The 18,904-nt window shown below is 42.0% G+C and overlaps 1 protein-coding gene across 1 annotated transcript in view; it reads right to left on the bottom strand.

Moving 5' to 3' along the window:
- Positions 1-18,904, bottom strand: part of SCML4 (Scm polycomb group protein like 4) — a 43,858-nt gene that overhangs the window by 4,763 nt on the left and 20,191 nt on the right. Inside the window, exons 5-6 of the mRNA XM_015620599.3 lie at positions 8,604-8,870; positions 443-588 (exon numbers count right to left, since the gene is read on the bottom strand). Of these exons, the coding sequence (XP_015476085.2) occupies positions 443-588; positions 8,604-8,870 (413 nt within the window). The remainder of the gene's footprint in view (positions 1-442; positions 589-8,603; positions 8,871-18,904) is intronic.

Raw genomic sequence — 18,904 nt, 5'->3', positions numbered from 1 at the left:
ATAGAATAGAATAGAATAGAATAGAATAGAATAGAATAGAATAGAATAGAATAGAATAGAATAGAATAGAATAGAATAGAATAGAATAGAACTGTTTCAGTTGGAAGGGACCTATAATAATCTAGTCCAACTGCCAGAGGAATTCAGGGCTGACCAAATTACACTGTGTTTTTAGGGGCACTTTCCAAAAGCCCCTTTAACACTGACAAGCTTGGGGCATTGTTCACCTTTTCACAAAGCCCATCCTGGTGTTTAACTACCATCTCAAGAGATATGTAAAATTTCTCTAGCCCAAACCCTCCAGAGGTGCTGAATTCCTTTCCAGGTCCTGCATTCAACCTGGTTGAGGAAGCCCAAGGCATCTGAGGTCCTGTGTTTGACATGTGCTGGCTCTCTTGTGACTTAAATTACCTAGAGGTGGTAAGGGTAGACTTCTACATACGTGTTTTCTGAAGAGTTCCACGTGAGGGCCTAAAGCCTGAGGGTCTGCATCCTTCACAAACCAAACCACATCATCCACTGTCCAGGTCAAAGGATTCTTGCTTGATGGCCGACCAGCATCTTGTCGTTCAGGTGAAGGACTTGAGGCTGTCAGTACAAAAAAGCCCACAACAGTGCATTACAATGGCACGCAGAGGTTTCCTCAGTTTGTGATTATGAATGTGCAGGGCTTTGGCAGCCTCACTGCAGCACTGGACATTGGATCTGTGCATGCAAGTACTGGCCTGAGATGGCAGCATAAGGAAAAAAGGGGGACTCTCAGAAGTTTCCAATCTGACTGCTTATTGGAAGACATGATCCCATCTGGTGAATTGTGTTAAAAAACATGAAACCCTTAGGTCCCTGCTGGAGAAGGAAAGATGTGCCAGCTGCCAGGTTCTTAAACCAAGCTGCCCCTGCTGTCTGATCTGCAGCAGCAGGGATCTTGGATCAAGAAGACACTACCCTCACACCTGGAGAGAAAGTTCTTAGGTGCCAAAAAAAAGAGTTTGCCATTGAATGTGAAGGCTAGAGGATAAAATCAGGATTTAGCAAATAGGGTTTTTAATTTGCATTCAGATATTCATACTTGTTTTAGAGATCTGCAGAAGGTTTTCAGTCTGCATCTTCCTAATCTTAGTCTCTCACAAAACTGATGGTCCCCAATGAATGCCAATTTGGAAAGTTACTAAAACATGGGAAGATGAACATTGCACATGTGACTTTTTAATGGTATAACCCCTCAATGATTTGAGGTGACTTCAGCTTGCTGTAGCTTTAAATCAAGTCAATAACATTGGAACGAAAAGTGCCTTTATGTTTTTATTCTTAGTCTCTGTAGAATTATAAATCTCAATCTCCACCTGAATATAATTTGTACCTCCACTTACGCTGCTTCTTTATGACAAGCTCTATATTATACTAGGATACAGGAAAGCTGTTTCCATTTGTTTATATCCACACCAAGCAGACTGTGTGTTAGCAGGCAGCAGCACACAGATACATTAAATGTGACTTGCTCACATCTGCTCATCTATTTCTGTCAAGGCCCAGTTTTTAATGAGAGAAGTGCTAATGGAAAGCAAGTATACACTGCAGAAAACCAGAAATCAAACAGAAGAGTGCATGTAGAGGGAGATCAAGACACCAAAACTAGAGCCTAGAAATGCCCCAAGTAGCCAAACAGCAATCAGAACTGCTGAGAAGGGATAAGTTCTCCAGAGAAATAGTGAGCTTATAAAGGCAGATGAGATGTGTGAGAATCCCCACACATGACTCAAAATACGATCCTAGTGCACATGAATAAATGTGCAGGGTGGGTTTGGGGCTTATGTAGGTTGTCATTCCATTGACTTCAACAGAGCTCTGATGATTTATATTAACTGAGACTCTGCCCATAGACACCCAATAATGGGTTTGTGTGCATATTTGTCCTTTTTTCCTTGCCACCATGCTCATCTTACAGTATAATGTAATGAGGTGTGTTTGCAGTTACTCAGAATGGACTCCAGAAAGCAGCAGTGCTATGAATGTGCAAATCTAGTTGATGGTTTTCATAATGAGATGAGATGTAAATATCATGATAATTGCACTCTCATTTGCTAAGTCACTGTTCTGGATACAAAGGACAAGGAAGAGCTGCAGGTCCTTTTAATTAGACAGCGAAGACTGGTGTTTGTATGGACTCAGGTGACCCGGGGCTCCGCTCACAGAATAAATGCAATACACAACAGTACAGACACCATCTGGAGCCTTTGGCATGAAACAACGAAGACAGAGAGTGCAAAACAAACAGGGTAATCTTGGCCAACCCCTGGATCATCAATAACATTGAGGAACTCTGTCAGGGACAAGTGGGAGAACTGAGACATGTCTTGGAGACGGAGGGGCATTTCTCCCCTTCATGATCTGTCAATGGTTTGGATGAGTGCTGGTGTGTGGAGGTATTGGGCACTACACCATCTTAAACCAAAGGTCAGGAAAAAGATCAGGCTTTTGCAAACTAGTCAGAAAATAGAGCAAGGAGAGAAAGGTTTGGCTGTGACCAAAAGACTGCAGAAGTTTCTCTGCTACTGCTGTAACATGGTCAGGGAGGTGTGCCACTACTGAGGAGCACATCTTTTTCCCCTTAAATTTGTATAAATGTAAGGAGGGCCCAGAGGATTTAGCCTGGGATTTACACTGGGAACAGAAAGGGCAGCCTGCAGCCCACTGACTCCTGCCTGCAACCTGCCCAGGAAAGGGCAAAGGGGAGAAGAGAGCCCCAAGTGCAGCTGGGAGCCTTCACAGGTATTGGAAGTATCTGTAATAAAAGGAAGGGGGATGAGAAGAAAAGGTTGAAATGACAGGAAGAATCTATTCACTCCTTTGCTATCTAGCAATCAATAGCATAAATGTGATTTCTGAAAGACAAATATATAAATGACCTTTCTAAAGAGACTGCATGGCTAGAACTCTTACAGACCCTAGCAGGTGAAGATAACCCTTTCAAATCCCTGCCTAAGGAATAGTATAATATCATAATATATAAACAAGAATTATATGTCAATACTAATTCTTAAAATAGCTTTTTTATTGTCTTTATTTACCTACCTAGTATCAAGTTTTGGATTCTCTGCTGCTTTTTAATGAATTAAGGTCTGTTAATTTACTTGTGTGAACGAAGCTACCTTTATATATTATTGAGAAAACTGAGATACCCCCAGTTTACAGCAAAATATCAGGTTTTAGATGATGAATCTGGAAACAATCTGGTTTTCCATATATTTTATATTTTTTTTTATTAATTAATTTGGCTTTTTTACATTGTAGTTTACCCATCTGAGTGTAATTTCTCAGTTTACAGAAGAAAGTAGATCATTTCATGTCTACACAAAGGCATGGGGTTTCTTTCAATAGCATCACTTCGGTGAAAGATTATATTAAGCACAAAAGTGTTTGATGGCAGCAGGGCAAGTACTATACATTTTTTTCATATCTGAAGGTATTCACACTTAACCTAAGAATTAGATAAATGAGGAAGTCTCATGTCTCCTGGGTATCCTATGCCATCCTGTCATCAGAATTAATCAAGATGATAATGAATACTCAGATTACAAAGAGATGGGAGTGCTTGCGACCAATAATTATTTTTAGAGATCATAATCTAGGTCAAATCCAATTTCCTGTTTTTGACAGGTGGCAAAAATTTGTCAAATTAATGGAATGGGATATGGAAATTTAGGTAATCAGAGGGAAGCACTTTCCCCTCTTGCCTCAAACGATATTGGGGAAGGACAGTAAAGAAGTTCCTCAGCAGGGCAATGTCTCCAGGCAGGCATCCCAGTCAAGACCATTGCCCACACAGAAACAGCTGGAATTATCAGGTCAGTGACAAAAGCTGAGTGAAGCTGAGGGAAAGAGGTGGCCTGTCTCAGTCTGAGTTTTCACTCCCACACTTCTCTCTGTCACTCATCTCTAACCTCTGGACCTTCCTGAGAAGAAGAATGGAGACAGAGCCAACAGCCAAATGGCTGCAGAGGCATGACAAGGAAATAAAATGCTAAAATGGAGTTAAACCTGCAAAAGAAGGAAAGACAAATAACAGACTCCCTAAATATGTTCTTGGCAAACAAACAGAGCCCAGAGGGAGTACAGTCATTGATAGATAAGAGTGGAAAGGGAGTGACAGATGAACTTTAATATTGCTGCAGGCCTAAATGATTTCTTTGCCTCAGGGGAAGGGGGTGGGAATGAAATTTTAAAAGGTTCTCTCTGATTGCACTGGAGCAGATAATAAGGAGCAGCAGATCTACTGAAACTAAGCAGAAGTAGCAGACCCTCAAAGGTGCAGAGAAATGGGAATTATTTTAAAAAACAAACCACCCCCACTATAAACAGGGAAAGGAGGAAGACTTTAAGATATTTTTCTAAAAATCTAGGGCACACCAAGCAGAAAAGGAAGAGATACATCAGACAAGCAGGCGTGTGGGATAACACAATTACAAGATATTTAGGGTGGGGTAGGGTGTTGACAAGCCATGATCAGCAGAGAACTCTGCAAAGAAGATCAGGCTCAGCACACCTGGCCGGCGCTGGCAGGACAGCTCGGGCAGCACCTGGCTGGTGTTCTCCACCTTGCAAGGTGTCACAGAAGAGTCCCTGTCCCAGCAGTGTGGCAGCTGCTCCCGCTGACAGCATGGCACGCACTGTGCAGGGATGCAACATTGCAGGTGCTCCTCAGGCCGCTGCAGGAGCAGCCCAGCATCCAGCTGCATGAGACGTGGCCACGGACATTAAATATTTATCTGGGCTTTTCTTGCTTTGCCTCTCCTTTGTAGGGGAAACAAAAAGGCAGCTCGCTGGAAGCACTGAAACTTTCAGACTGAAATGTCCTCAAAAATTAGCAGGCAGACTGTATTTGCTGAATACAGTGCTGAGGCTCACAATGCCATCAGCAGCTCTTTTGCCTCGGGGAGGTGCTGGATCTGCCCCCCATGAGCTGCTTGCAGCATTATTCTGGAGAAAGAGAATTTCAACCCCATGCCCCCAAATGTTTTCAGAAAATATATGTACTAATAAGCAGGACTGCCTCTTTAACAAAGACCCTCAGGTGATAATAATTAACTGCTAATACTGGATAATAAAATCTCCATAAAAATAACAAGCTACAGGGCAAGGTTAAGGTTATTATATTGTGGTTGAGCACACAATCCTTCATACTTGGGATAAAGGCTTTGTCTGTTATGTAAGCAGGCTTGGAAAGGTTTATGATGTCCTTGACTATTCCTTCCCTAATTTAAAAGCTTCAGTTTGGCAAATGATGACAGGAAAGTGCATGTTTATCTGTTTGCAGCCCCAACTGGCTTTCTGAAATGAGATTTTTTTTTTTACATCTTTTTTTTCAGAATTTTTTAGCATAATCAAGGAGAATTAGGCATCAAGCTTCTGATCGCATTAATGAGAGCTTTGAGGTTTAATCTCATCCATTCCGCTTGAAAGACATGCTCTGCTATGCACTGAGATATGTTTTATGATTATGGCTTTTTCCATGATACTTTCCCACCATGATAAATAAGGCAAGCTATTTTTCAAAACTATCCATAAATAAGCAGGATTGGTTTGAGGTTTCAGAGATAAATTCTTCCTCTTTTTAATGAGCCCATCTCTGCCTCATAAGTATACAAACCGAAGAGGATAAGAACAGAGACTGACATGCACCACTTACTCATCTTTGCTTACTTATGATTCAGCAACATATAAAATATGCCTAGAAAGAAGGAAAACACATGCACAGATTCCAAAGACCTTTCTTTGCTGGAGAGAATTTGTGAAGACGGTATTAAACCTCCAGCGTGGCCGCACTAGGGAAATTGCAGAAATGTGTTTTTAAAAGTCTGGGATTGCCAGTAGAAGTGGAAGCAACATGGTGGGTGAAAATATGATTTCCTTCTGTGGACTAATACAATCTCTAATTTTAAGGAGGAATGGGTAATGCTTTGTAGGACTCTGGTGACAATTCCAGTGTTACAGAGGTACACTATGGGATATAGTGAACGAGATGAAACCAGGCTGTGACTGGAAACATCACAGTGTCTTAATGCTTGAAGTGATATCGTAGTGAATGTGTGGGCACCTTGACTTCATGGATGTCACTGTGTTGCCCACCACAGCACAGAAAACTGCCTGGTCTCAAAGGAGCCAGCTTGTGCTATGGCCTGTGGGAGACTGCTGGAGTCTCCAGAAAGCAGCTGAGAGGATTAGGGGAAGTGTGATGGATGGTGATGGCACAGACGTTAGCTCCCGGTGGAGTACAGGGGATTGCTACAGGGGATTGTTAGGGACCGTGGCAGCAAACCCTGTATAGGTTTGTGTGGTAGACCCTAATCTACAATGGGTGATACTGATGGCTAATAAATGCCTGGAAAATTAGGAAAACACCAACAATATCAATGAATCTATAACCATTTTAATGATGGTCAATGCACACATTTCTGTTTTAGGAAGCTTTTACTGTTGAACTGGCCAAATGACCCAGAGACCTCAGAGGAACTAGGCTATGCAAGTGTAAAAAGATTGTCACATGAAAATTACCAAGCTGCTTTGGGACGAGTTCTGTTAACTCCAGGTATTATATGTAGCAGTTTAAAGTAACTTGTGAGTGCTTCAGAGTTACTCATGCCATGGATGCCTGGTTCAAAAGCAATATCTCCCTCTTTGCTCCTGAAAGTGCTTTTAATGCTTTTAAGCCAAAGAAGTACAGGAATCTGTAAAGCCTGTTGCATGACCACTCCATGACTTTTTTGTTGATTCAGCTCTGGAAAAAAGCATGAGCCATATTTCAGCCTTTCATTTTGTAAAGACTGCGGATTTTGTGGGAAGTCTTGGAAACAGAGATGGAGATGTCTCCTGAAGCTTAGCTTCCTACTTGGAGGTTTCACAAAACATTGGCCAAGACTGGGAAACAGTGACATTCAAAGTCAAAAACAAAGAGGCAAAACAATGCAGCTGAACAATCCTAAGAAGCTCTAATTTTAAGCTTCAGTCCCTTGAACATAATTTCTGTCCCCTGATACCAAGGGTTTTCTCCACACCACACGTTCTTATGTACAGAAGTTTTGTATATTCTGAAAAGGCACAAAGTATTCAGTAAGCCAAGTAAGACAATTCAGTAAGACAAGTGATTCAGAGAAGAAAAATCTGTGGAGGGTTGCTAAGTATGAATCTACAACCTCTGTAGATTCTGGCTTTGAGCCACGAATTTTGGAAGGCAGAGAGGGTAGTGGGGATACACCACTAAATATATAAAACGAACAAGTACAGGGATAAATACTTGTAATACATATTTTGGAAGAATAATGGTCTAAAATATTGAATAGTGAAAGTTCAGAAAAAAGAAATAGTGCAAGTGTTGGGGAGGTGAGGAATGTGAAGGAATTAAACAAAGATTAAGCAAAGGATACAGGAAAGAGGCTCTGGAATGGCTTCCAAGCAAGAATATGCAGAATCAGTTGAAGTTTCCAAGGGAAATGCAAGGGCAAAAAGACAAGTGTAATGAGCTAATGGTAGACAAAGGGGCTAGGGAAACCAGTAATCTTCTGCAAATATATCAAGATTTAAAAAAAATTAGTACTAGAGTGGCAGTAGATTCCATTAATAAATGAGGAAGGAAAAAAAAATTAATGACTTTAAAATGGCTGAGACATTCAACTCCTTTGTTAGATCTATCGTCAGAATGAAATATGCAGACATGAAGTTTGAATAATTACAAAGGGGTGAAGATGCTGTTGGCATCAATACTGATAAAGACTTGTTGACTGAGAATTTGGAACATACAAACGAAGTTAACTGAAGTTCAGTGAAACAGCTAACTCGTCTGATGAACCTGGGTAATTTCTAGAAGGAAAAAAATCATGGCCAATAGAAACTGTAGTGGAAGAGTAGAGCAACTGCCCCAGCAAGTGGTAACTGAACAAAAACACAAAGAAAGGGAAGAAGAATCATTGAATGCAGTGATTCCCATGGCATTTCTTGAATTTGCAGATAAACTTCTTGTGACTTTGCTTCCTAAAGAATAAAAGAGCCTTGAGCAGTGAGCTGAATGATTTTAAAAAAAACGATGTTTTGTTGGGAAGTATTTTTCAAGCAAAATCTGGCTTGGTATATAATTAAAGGGGCAGAATGGGCACACAGCTAGGAAGCAAAACCTTTGGCTAAAATGCTTTAAGGTAGGCACTAATATTTGGGTTTGCTCTACATCACTTCTTGTACACAGCTGGTGTCACACAAATACCAGGTACGTGCCTGTAGGCAGTATAAATCTTTGGGAGGAATGCCTCATATATTAATGTCTACACGTCTGAGCTGATAATAACAGGTGTGATTGCCACACAATTATAGGTAATACATATGTTTACATAACAACAGCATTAGAAAACATTCACCTTTTTACTTAATGGTGAGCAGACTGATTTTTTGTTTACACAGGTTATTATTTCCCCCTCTAAATGGAAGCAGGAGCAGTCTGGATGGATTCCATCACAGAACCACCTTACTAATTTTCTTGGGAATTTGAGAATGAGTTAGGACTCCTGCACAGCACCAGCATAGCAGCACATATTGCAAAATGGAAGGTGTTACATTACCACTTCTGTTTCCTTCAAGATAGGCCCCATTCCTTGTTGGGCTGGAGGTCTGATGCCGCAGGCCAGTAGATGAGGACCCCCCTGCAGACATCTGGGCAGGACGATGGCTACAGGAGGAAGAGGAGCCCCCGGCAGGGTGTCCATCTGCAGGACTCTGACGCACGGTGTACGTGGAGCCCATGGAACCCAAGGCAGCGTCGGCAGGATCCACACTGTACTGCTTCCTGTTTGGGGCATCAGCCAGGTAGTCCTCAGGTACAACTGTCTCTGCTCAGGAAGCCCAAACACAAAATAAACATCAGTAAAACAGAAGCTTTCTTAATCAACCCTTGAAAAAAAATAATATTTTTTTGGCCAAAGTTCCCATTTATATTTTTTTGTCACAAAGTGTAACTCTGTTTTCAACTTTCTGTACAGACAGCTGGCCCAGGAGAGATCCTTCCTGAGAACTAATAAACAGTGAAGGGAAACACAACCACTCAAAGTCAGTAGAGTCACAAGAGGGAAACTGTCTTGGTATGAGTCATTGGTGTCAGCTTACAACATAATTCTCTGTAAAGTCCTGGGCCACTGGCTGGCAGGCCCAATTTGCCTCATGGTGCTCCCCCCAATACACCAAGGCTAGAGGATTGAAAGGAAGGAGGCAGAGGAGAACAACAGGACAGGCAGTTTGTTAAGTTCAAAATGCCTGGCAGCCAGTAGGAAGGAACGAAGGTAATAAACCAAAGCATTCTGGCTGCAAATACCAAAATTAATCAGAGGCATCCTCAGCTGCAGACATCCATCAGGCCTGGTATCCCACAAGGATACAGGCTTGATGACTGATGAGCACACCCAAGGTTTATCATGGACAGTTCTGTGTTATGTGTGAGTCACTTGGACCTGACTCAGGTTCAAGCGTGCCAACATCACAGACAACTGCAAACCATTGCTACAGTTCCTGTCCTCTCCACTGCAATTATCATGCTATGTAGGAGCTAAATACTTTGCTTTTCAGATTCCTGGCAATAAACCAAATTTTGACTTCAAGACCTACTCTGGAGGTCTCTCCATGCTCCCCTATGCTTGAGGGTCTCGTGCACAGGCATGAGGGAGGACTAGCTCCAGGTTTGCAGTATGCAGATTTTTTTTGCCATTTCCCCTCAAACTTAAGCTCAGGTTTGTCGCTGTCTGAACTAACACTTCCATGCCCGTGTCACTGTCTTCCTCTTCCAGTCTCCTCATATCCAAGTCTTTCTTATTTGCCTTTTTTTGTCTTTTTGTCTTTTTTGCCAAAGATGGCCACAGGTCTTCCTTCTCCTTTTTCCCACTGCCATTCTTCCTGCAAAAGCAGCCCTCCTGTCGCCCAGCCCCAGTATCACTACTGGGATACAAGCAGAGCCCTTGGAAACCTCCATGAGATCCCAACCTTCACAGAATCTTGCTGGCAACTCTGCACTTCCCACTCCCACTGGATGTTAACACCTGGCAGGCAGGGAGCCTCTAGATTAGGGGAAGTGTCTTCCATTTCCCCATGACATTTTTCTGTGCTGTTGAAAAGGCCACTTTCCTCATCATGTGTACTCTCCCCCCAGAGACATCTGAGGAGGGTGAAATTTCCCCCATAGTGTCACACATCAACTTTCTGGCCAAAGCAACACGCTCCTCCTAATGTATTATGCAGCCTTACTGAGTAACAAGAAAAATTTATGTTGTAATTTATGCCATAAGACACAAACTCCACTGCTAATAGATTTTGAGGCTCTATATAACAGACTATTCCTTTCAATTTACATTTTCCTTACTCCTTTCCTTAAAAAAAAAAAAAAAGCAAACATTACTTGACAGCTGTGTACAGTAGTTGATATTAAATGAACATGATTTATTTCAACAACTCAAATACTCAGGAGTTGTGCCATGCCATCATCTTGGCTTGTGTGTCAGGCCACAGCACAGATTTTTGTTACCTTGCTCTATTTTATTGCTTCTGTCTTTTAAAATTTTGTCCCATTCTGGGCCAAGGCTGGACTCACCATAAGGCAAACATTAGATTTGAAGGAAAGCTGCAAATATGAAAATTCCTCGCTTTTGGGAATTTGCCTTTGCAGCTACAAGTAACTTTTCTTTAGAAAGGTTTTTTTTCCCTTAGATGATTTGGATTCTTACAGCAAGCATTCAGGTGTCCTGCTGCTTTCTGCCAGGGATTTCTGAGCTTGATTCTCATACAAATACAGATAGGGTGTAATTCAATTGAATTCAAGGGAGTTCAGATAACGTAACACATAAGAGAAATGGGAATCAGACACTGAACCTTTCTCCATAACCTCTAACAGATGCCAAAATTATAAAGCAATTGAGCTAAATACCTTGCTTTTCAAACTCCTCCCAAATAAACCAAAGAAAATCCAATCAAGCCTCCTCATTCAAAGGAATTTAATTACTGTGTAGAACACTTGCAATAAAAGCCTCTTATGCATAAAGAAGATGGCTCTTCCTGCAGCATCCTGCCTGCACTGCATGGAATAATTATGCCTCTTGTGAATCATTACCTCTTTATTCCAGGAAAAGAATGCTCTTTTAATATGATTACAATATGAAGAAGACATAGACTATCAAAACAACAAACAGCACATTAAAAGAGCCCTGCTAAATAAACAGCATACAGCTTTTATTGCCATGGATGTAAATTACTCCAAAATTTTTGAGCAGACACCAGGGATTTTTTGATGGATGTCAGACTGTCTCAACAGTCTGTGTGAAATAAGGCATGTATAGATATAATCTCCCTGTGGAAGGACACCCATGAACTATGTACAAGACTACAAGAAGGAGTCAATCTTCCTAACTTTGCCTAGGACTCTTCTCTTGATCTAGATCAATTTATTCTACATCTCTGCTTTGGGCTCTAAAATGGAAGTAATGATGCCTATTGCCATGGAACAAGCTGGAGCCTCCATTCGTTACTGTGTGAAACATTCCCCAGTGGAATGTGCTCTGGGAATTTGAAAATTCGTATTAATATCTTCATTAGACCAGGGGGAGCAGGGATCATCTCAAGTGGCCCACTGTCCAAAAACTAAAAAACCCTGTGGAAGCTCTTTGTGTTCCTATTTTTCCAGGGTTTTTTTAGTTTGTAACACAGAGAAGCTGCATGAATTGAGGTTCTAGTGATGATGTAGATGAAAATATCTGCATTTTGTAAGCTCCCAGAAGGCGTTGTAAAGTGTATGGCCATCACAGCTTCTAATCCCACTTTGGCCAATTAGGAAAAAAACCCATATTTTCTAAGACAATAGAAGAAAATGTAAGTCTCTATTGGGGTTGAAAATGCAACACTTCATCAATCTGTAGCTTAGCCCTTCTGTATTCTGACTTGCTTTCATATTTTGTTTTGTAGGGAGTCAGTTCCACGTATTAGTGAGAAACTAGTACACACTGCTTTAAAGCAGGATTTATGAGAAAGGTTCTTTGAGCTTTTGCTCTGAGCACAGTATCTCTGTTACAACTGCTCACCACCCTGCTTAAATGCTTAAGCCATTTTGGTATAGTTTTCCTTTACATGAGTGGTCCACAGGCAACTGGATTGAAAAGCCCAAGGCTGTTGCATCCAGCATACCTTAAAATCCGACAAAGAAGGAGAGAAAAAAGCCACAATTGCCTTCACAATTTAAACATGCACATTTCTTTAGCTGAGCTTCTTGAAAGTAAGTCTTTAAGATTCCTAGCCAAATTCCTGAAGATAGGTCAGTTGGGAGTTAAAAGAGCCTGAGAATCTGCAGGTTACATCCCAGCTGTGCTGCAAACCTCTGGTGTGACCTTGGTCAGGTTATCTGTCATCTCTGGACCTCAGTTCTCCATTAGGACAAAGGAAAACACTTTGTTTTGTCTCTCACTCCTGCAATACATCGAGTTCTTTGCCCCAGCAGTACCCATTTGCCGCTGTGGAGTGCCACACAGATGCATACTGCACATGTGAATGCAGAACAAAAACACTGGGCCTTTGGTGGCATCTGGGAATAGAGACTCCAGAAGGACAAAAGAATTGGCTCTCATTGTACATTAGGAAAGCAAATGAAAATCAATTTCAAGTCAAGCAGGAAATGAAGAATAGTATATACACAGGAAAGATGATCCCTAGCTGACCTTTTCCTGAGCAGATCTAATCACTTACTTTTTCTTCTACATCTTAAAAAAAAGCCCAAACTTTGTTAGAATTTCTTCTAAAGGCAAAATCTCCTTGTACACTCCAGAGACACTCTATTCTGCCTTCTCTTCTCCCAGGCCAAACAAGTCTTGTGCCACTTTCCTCACCAGCTGCCTGCTGCTCCCACATCACTGCTCATGTTACATCTTTCTTTCCCTCTCTCAGGCTCCATTCCCTTATACCCCTCACATGCTTCTCCCTCTGTTCTTCCCTGTCACCTCTTCCTACTTCTCTTCTGTCTTATTACCAGTATCTCGACCTTGCTCTAACCCCACTTTCCTGCACCTATATCACCCTTTCTCCATTTTGCCAGTTATTTCCCTATCTCTTTTTTCTGCTTTCTCTCCTCCCACCCTATGATTTTCATAACCATTTTCTCCCCAGCCTGCTTCCTTTCCACCCATCTCACACTTTCATTGATCCAACCCATGCATTTTTCTGGGTTCATCCCCCAATTGCTGCTTGGACAGCAGAGCCTGAGCTCAGGGCAGTGAAGTGGGACCAGAATCCCTTTTCCCAGTTAACAGGCCATTTCCTGCAATGCCATGAAGTGACTCCATCTGGGTAAAGGCTGCATGGGGCATTGCTGGACACCCTCTGCTCTGAACATGCTGGACACTTATCCCCAAGCCAAGGAGTTTCTCTTTTACACATCAATAGCTTCCCAGGACAGCTGCTCTCTCTTCTAGGACAATATTTTAATGTCATTTCATAACCTTTTACTTTACCACCTGCAATGCTCAATCATTTGTATTTGCTTTAATTAAATTCCCCATTAACTTCTTTTCCTCGCAGTCAATACAGATTTATTTCTGTCTTTCTTTTCTCTGCCCCCACTATTCCTTTTTTTGTGTCGTCTCCTATTCCTCATATCATTTAGTGATGGGCTTTGCCCTCTGACCCTTCCCTGTACCTTTTAAAGTGCTACCATATATTGTCTATAATGGGTTGACCAGATGTGAACTCCATATTTTAAGCAGCATGATATCATAGCTTCCTCAGACCTCTCCTTTCTCCCAGCCAGGGACAGCCTTTTTTCATCTCCCAGTCATTTTGAGAGGAGCCAGCCACAGTGTCAAAATCCTATCGAGAGGCTCCTCCTTTGTATAGCTTTATCTTTGCCTGTATTTATAGCTCCTGAGCCTGGCTCCTGCTCCCTGCACAAGGATGGCACTTGCCCTGCTGGGGAGCGGTGGGTGGGAGGGAAAGGGAGGGGACAGTTAAAACAGCAGCTTAGAAACCCTGCACCTCAGCCTTCATGAAAGAAAAAATAGAAGCAGGGGAAAACAAAAAGCAAATGCTGAAATGCAGGATGAAATCCTTTAGATGAGTTTAACCATCAATTCAATCTAGCATAAACCAGAGAGGGAGAGAGCAGAAAGGTGTAAACAGTATTTAAGATTGTGAAAGACATGCCTTGGCTCCAAACTTCTATCTTCTGTTTTAAACATCAACTCACAAAAGATTTTAAAAGAAATTTTTCCATGCCTTCCAAACAGCCTCACACATTTCTGTCCAGTCAGGAATGTACCACGGCCCTTATCTTCCCTGCAGTTTGAGCCTGCATACATGTATCTAAAGATAAGAGTCTCCTGTGATAGATTAAGACTTTCCAGCTCTGGCTGCTGTGATTTACTCTGGGATTACAGCACCAGCCCACTCCTTTTAGCTCCACTGCCCGTCCAGACGTGCAGCACAATGAGAATATGATGATGTCACCCTTTAGCAGATGTTTCTTTACCATGTCAACACCGCTCTCTGCTGCGTGCATCTGCCCCCTGTGCAGCTGGGCAAGGACCAGGCCTTTTCCACACCACCCCTTGGCTGCCACGGTTTGGCTGGACAAGGAAAACATTACAGGGAGAGACATCTGGTTTGTGGCAGCAGAGCCCAGCTGCTCACTGCCTGCCAAGGCAGAGTGGCATGGAGACACCTCCCCAAGGAGGCACAGCATCCCTGAGGCTGCTGCAGAGAGGCAGCAAGAGAGCAGGCAGCCCAGGGCATCCGCCAGCAGCGGGCCAGGGCTGTCACGCCTGTGGTTTTTAGTCTATGGGTTGTAGGAACACGCAGTTGCATCCACAGGGGAAAAAAAGGGGGGCTTAGTAGTCAGTCAGAACAGGAAAATGTAAATATGCCTCATTCACTGGTGAATGCAGATATTATGAACACTGAAACTGTGGTCACACTGTTGAGATAAAACCTGCAATGAATTCTCCAGGGTTTAGTCTGAGGCTTTACTGCACCATGTATCATCTAGCTGTGTCCTAGCTGCTAGAAAATATTTTGCAGTAACTGAAATGCTGAGTCCCCCAAGGAGAAGCTGCCAGTCAGTTAACATCAAGAATCTAAATTTTTTAGAAAATTTTTCCAAAATCCAGTGTTGTCCTGATTAGGTCTTCAACATAAGCAATTTTTTTTTCATTATTTAAACAATTTCCCTTGAGTGTTTGCAGCCAGACAACAGCCACATTGTGTTTAATGCAGTAGAACCAGGGAATGAAACCAGCTGGGAACAGATCAACATGGTTTTATTGTCCAAACTGAATAAAAAGGTAGAGTAAATTCAAAAGCTAGCTGCTGACAAATATATTAGATTTAATAATAAAAGGTGCTCGTGTGAATAAATAACCCATTGAAGAATATTTTCCATTTTTAAAGTGCTTGTGGAGGAATGAGTAAATGTATTTTGTTACAACAGAGAGGTTTTACTCCTATGTTACAGCACAGGCAAATTGTTTAGGCATATGCACGAGTGAAGGCAAAGGGATTTCAATGACACAGGGATCTAGGCTGTAGAAAAAGTCTTCTTTTGGTCTCTTCCACCTGATTTCAAACCTGCTCCTCCTTCCTCTTCCCTTCTCACTTGCCTTTATGTTATACCAAAGTGTACATCATGAAAAGAAGATTTATCAGGGTTGTATAGTTTTGTGTCTCAGCACAGCAATGGTTCTGCAATGGCAGAGGGAGATGGGAGAGGCTGCGATTGATCTCAGTTTCCAGCTTCTAGCAGTAGCTAGAGGGGTTTCTCTGTCAAGGTAGTTTATAATACACTCCATATCCCAATAAATCAGCATTGATAGAAGTCACAAAAAGCTGTATACAGAACAGATTAAATGAAAATGACGGCACTATTTGAAAATTTCAAGGTATTATACTGGGGACTCTCTGCAGATGAAGTACTTAGTGCATTTCTGTTTTGCTACCACCATGGTGAATGTCCCTGAACCATATCACTTAGAACTGGCTTAAAATATTTAACTGTATTTTTTTTATTGTTGGAAAAACAAATAATTTGAGGTACAAGAAGTGAGATGTCTACAGAAATAGCAGTGACTTCAAAATAAGCTGTGTTTGCTCATTAATAAATATAATAATACCATCCAGAAATTAGGTAGAATAGTACCTATAAAACATGAGCCCGTGCATGTGTTTGTATGCAGGTATAAGATCTTATATAAAGTCTTTGTTTCATTTCTCCCGGTGCTGCTGCTCTGCTGAACTTTCTGATTTTTCTTCTGCCATATAAGTGCAACATATATGAGCCCTGAAGTCTTATTTCCTCTTCAAAAAACCTCTTTTTCTGTCTTCTCTGGTTCTGTTTCTGATATCCCTAGCTGACCTCAATCCCAGCAGCTAGGAACTCACCAATTCCCCTTTGCTGAGCCTTTTTATCCCCTCCTCTTTCCATGACCCTACAGATCCCTCCACGTCACTGTGCCATGCTGCTGGGGAGCTGGGCTTGCCTGGGACCCTATCCTAGGACTCATCCCCAGCCTCCCTTCATTTTCCTTCCATCCAGCTTCTCTGATGAAAACCATCAAGCCACTGCCACCTTTTCTGTTTATGTCACTTCTGTAACCTTTTCTCTTCCATGAACAAGCCCTCCATAAATTCCCTGATTCCCCACGCCACCATTTGCAGGTTTTTTTTCAGTCAGAGGATGTACTTCTCTTGTCCAGCTGCTGGTGGTGCAGCTCCTTGCCTTGCACCCTTACCTTGCTCACTGCCCATGGACAGCAGAAACACCAAGCTGCACACCACCAACAACAATTGCTTCTCTTAATTGCTTTAATCCCCTGCTTTGCACTCATTTTGCCAACAGATTAATGTTCTTCAGGCAGATGCTGTGTGTTACTACTTTCCAAAAGGCATTTTGATGCACTCTGTATAATTACTGCAAACAAATAAATCCTAAGGAACTGGGGAGTGCTGTTGATTAAACAGTGGCCGAGACTTTTTAAGTAAAAACAGTGGATGTTTTATTTCCATGGAAATGCCACTGGGTGTGAGTTTCCATTTGTTTTGTAGTGAACTGGGGAAGGATAGAAAGAAACAGAAGGTAGATAAAGACAGATGAGGGAGGGATGACGATAAAAGTCTAAAAAAGAGAGCAACATGAGGAGGGTGAAACTGAGCTGAAAAACTGAAGAACATCCAAGCAAAAATCAGAAATGTCCCGTGAAAAATATTCTGAATCTTGTTTGAAACCTGTCATATTGAAACAGCCTAAATACCATATTCCATTTCCCCACTCTCAGTTGTCTCTGCTTCCTGCCATGGAGGTGCAAGTCCAGGCCTTGCCCCTGGAACCACATACCAGGCAGCCCAAGAAGCAAGTGCCCTCTCATCCAGATTCACAATCAAAAGTTCTCTTTTCTTCCAAAAACTTTATTCTTTTATCTTTTACTTAATAAGTGCTGGATCTTGAGGTTCACTTTTTTTTTCCCCACTTGTAACTTTGAAAAACCAGGTGAGTCATTTTGGCTTATGCTTGCAGCACTTGGATAGGTCTCCCATCATCATTTTTCTGGATTGTGGCCTGCTCACCTGACTGCTTGAAATACTGGTATATTGGATCACAGGTATTTGGATCAATATTTTAAAAGTTTAGGAATGGAAATTCCTGTTTCAGCTTTAGTTTAAGCTATTTAAAAAAAAATGCCTGGACTATTCGCTTCAGATATCTCCTAAAGGAATCATATAGCTCTAGGGAAATGTATTAACCGCTAAAACAAAGTTAAAACTAGATCTGGAGCTAAAATAGAGTAACAATCACATGATTTACCTGACTAGGGCTCTGAAAGTGTCTGTGCTTCCTCCACATGACTCTGCTTGTAAAGCTTGAATTAAATGCATATACCCAGGGGTATGCTTTTCTGTAGTGGATATGATCTCATCCATCATGCTTCATGCATTTATACCCATCATTTCATCCACTTTCCTTATGCATACCCTTTGATATGGAGAAATAAAGCAGCCTTAAATTCTATTTGATAGCTTGGCTCTCTTTTCTACCCTCCATGGCTGCAGCCCAGGCAATGCCCAGCGCTGTCAGTGTCTGTGCCATGGCACTGAGCACATCTTGGGCTGAAGGCAAAAAGCACCTTTGGGCTTTTCCTTATTCACTGCTGAGAGCAGAAATCCTACCCTCCTCCCCAGGGGTAACTTTTCAAAAGGAATGAACTTTATTGCACCCCCTCAAGTCAGTGAAGGTAAAACAGCCCAGCAGAATGTGGGAAGGAGAATTTCCCTTGGGCTGGCTGCTGAAGGGATGTCTCTGCTTACAGCTCCATTGCTTAGCATCCACAAAGACATACAATTTCATAAACTTAAAGGAAGAGAAGGAGAGTCTTCATTTGTGAGTTAGCAAACAGTAATCTCACAATTTAAAGGTCAGAAAGTTCAATTTATCCAATTCTGCCAATTCTATAGAGTCCAGGCAAAATACATCACAGCTGAATTTTCTCTCTTCCATCCATCTCTTATTTTTCTTCCTGCCAGGATTTGCTTCTTAGTGTACATTTTACTAGTTTCCTCTGATCTAGCCTTAAAGGGTCTGAATGCTAAAGCCTCTGCTACCACCCTCATGAAACCCCTCCACAGGAGCACTGACTGACTCTTTTCTTTCAACCCTCTGCCTTTACTTCCTATCCTTTGGACCATCCTAAATTGTTCCTGTTCCTCCTCTGGGCTCCAACATGCAGCTCTAACAGCAGTTGCCTCTCCTTCAGCTCTTCCACAGAGTTACCACCTGGAACACCTCCTATCAGGAAGCCAGGATGGTTGGGAGGACAGGCATGTCAGGTGAGGGAGGGAGGGAGGGAGGCAGGCAGGCAGG

This window comes from Parus major, chromosome 3, assembly GCF_001522545.3.
Source record: "Parus major isolate Abel chromosome 3, Parus_major1.1, whole genome shotgun sequence".
In the NCBI taxonomy this organism is placed as follows: Eukaryota; Metazoa; Chordata; class Aves; order Passeriformes; family Paridae; genus Parus; species Parus major.
This window is presented reverse-complemented; position numbering and strand designations above follow the sequence as displayed.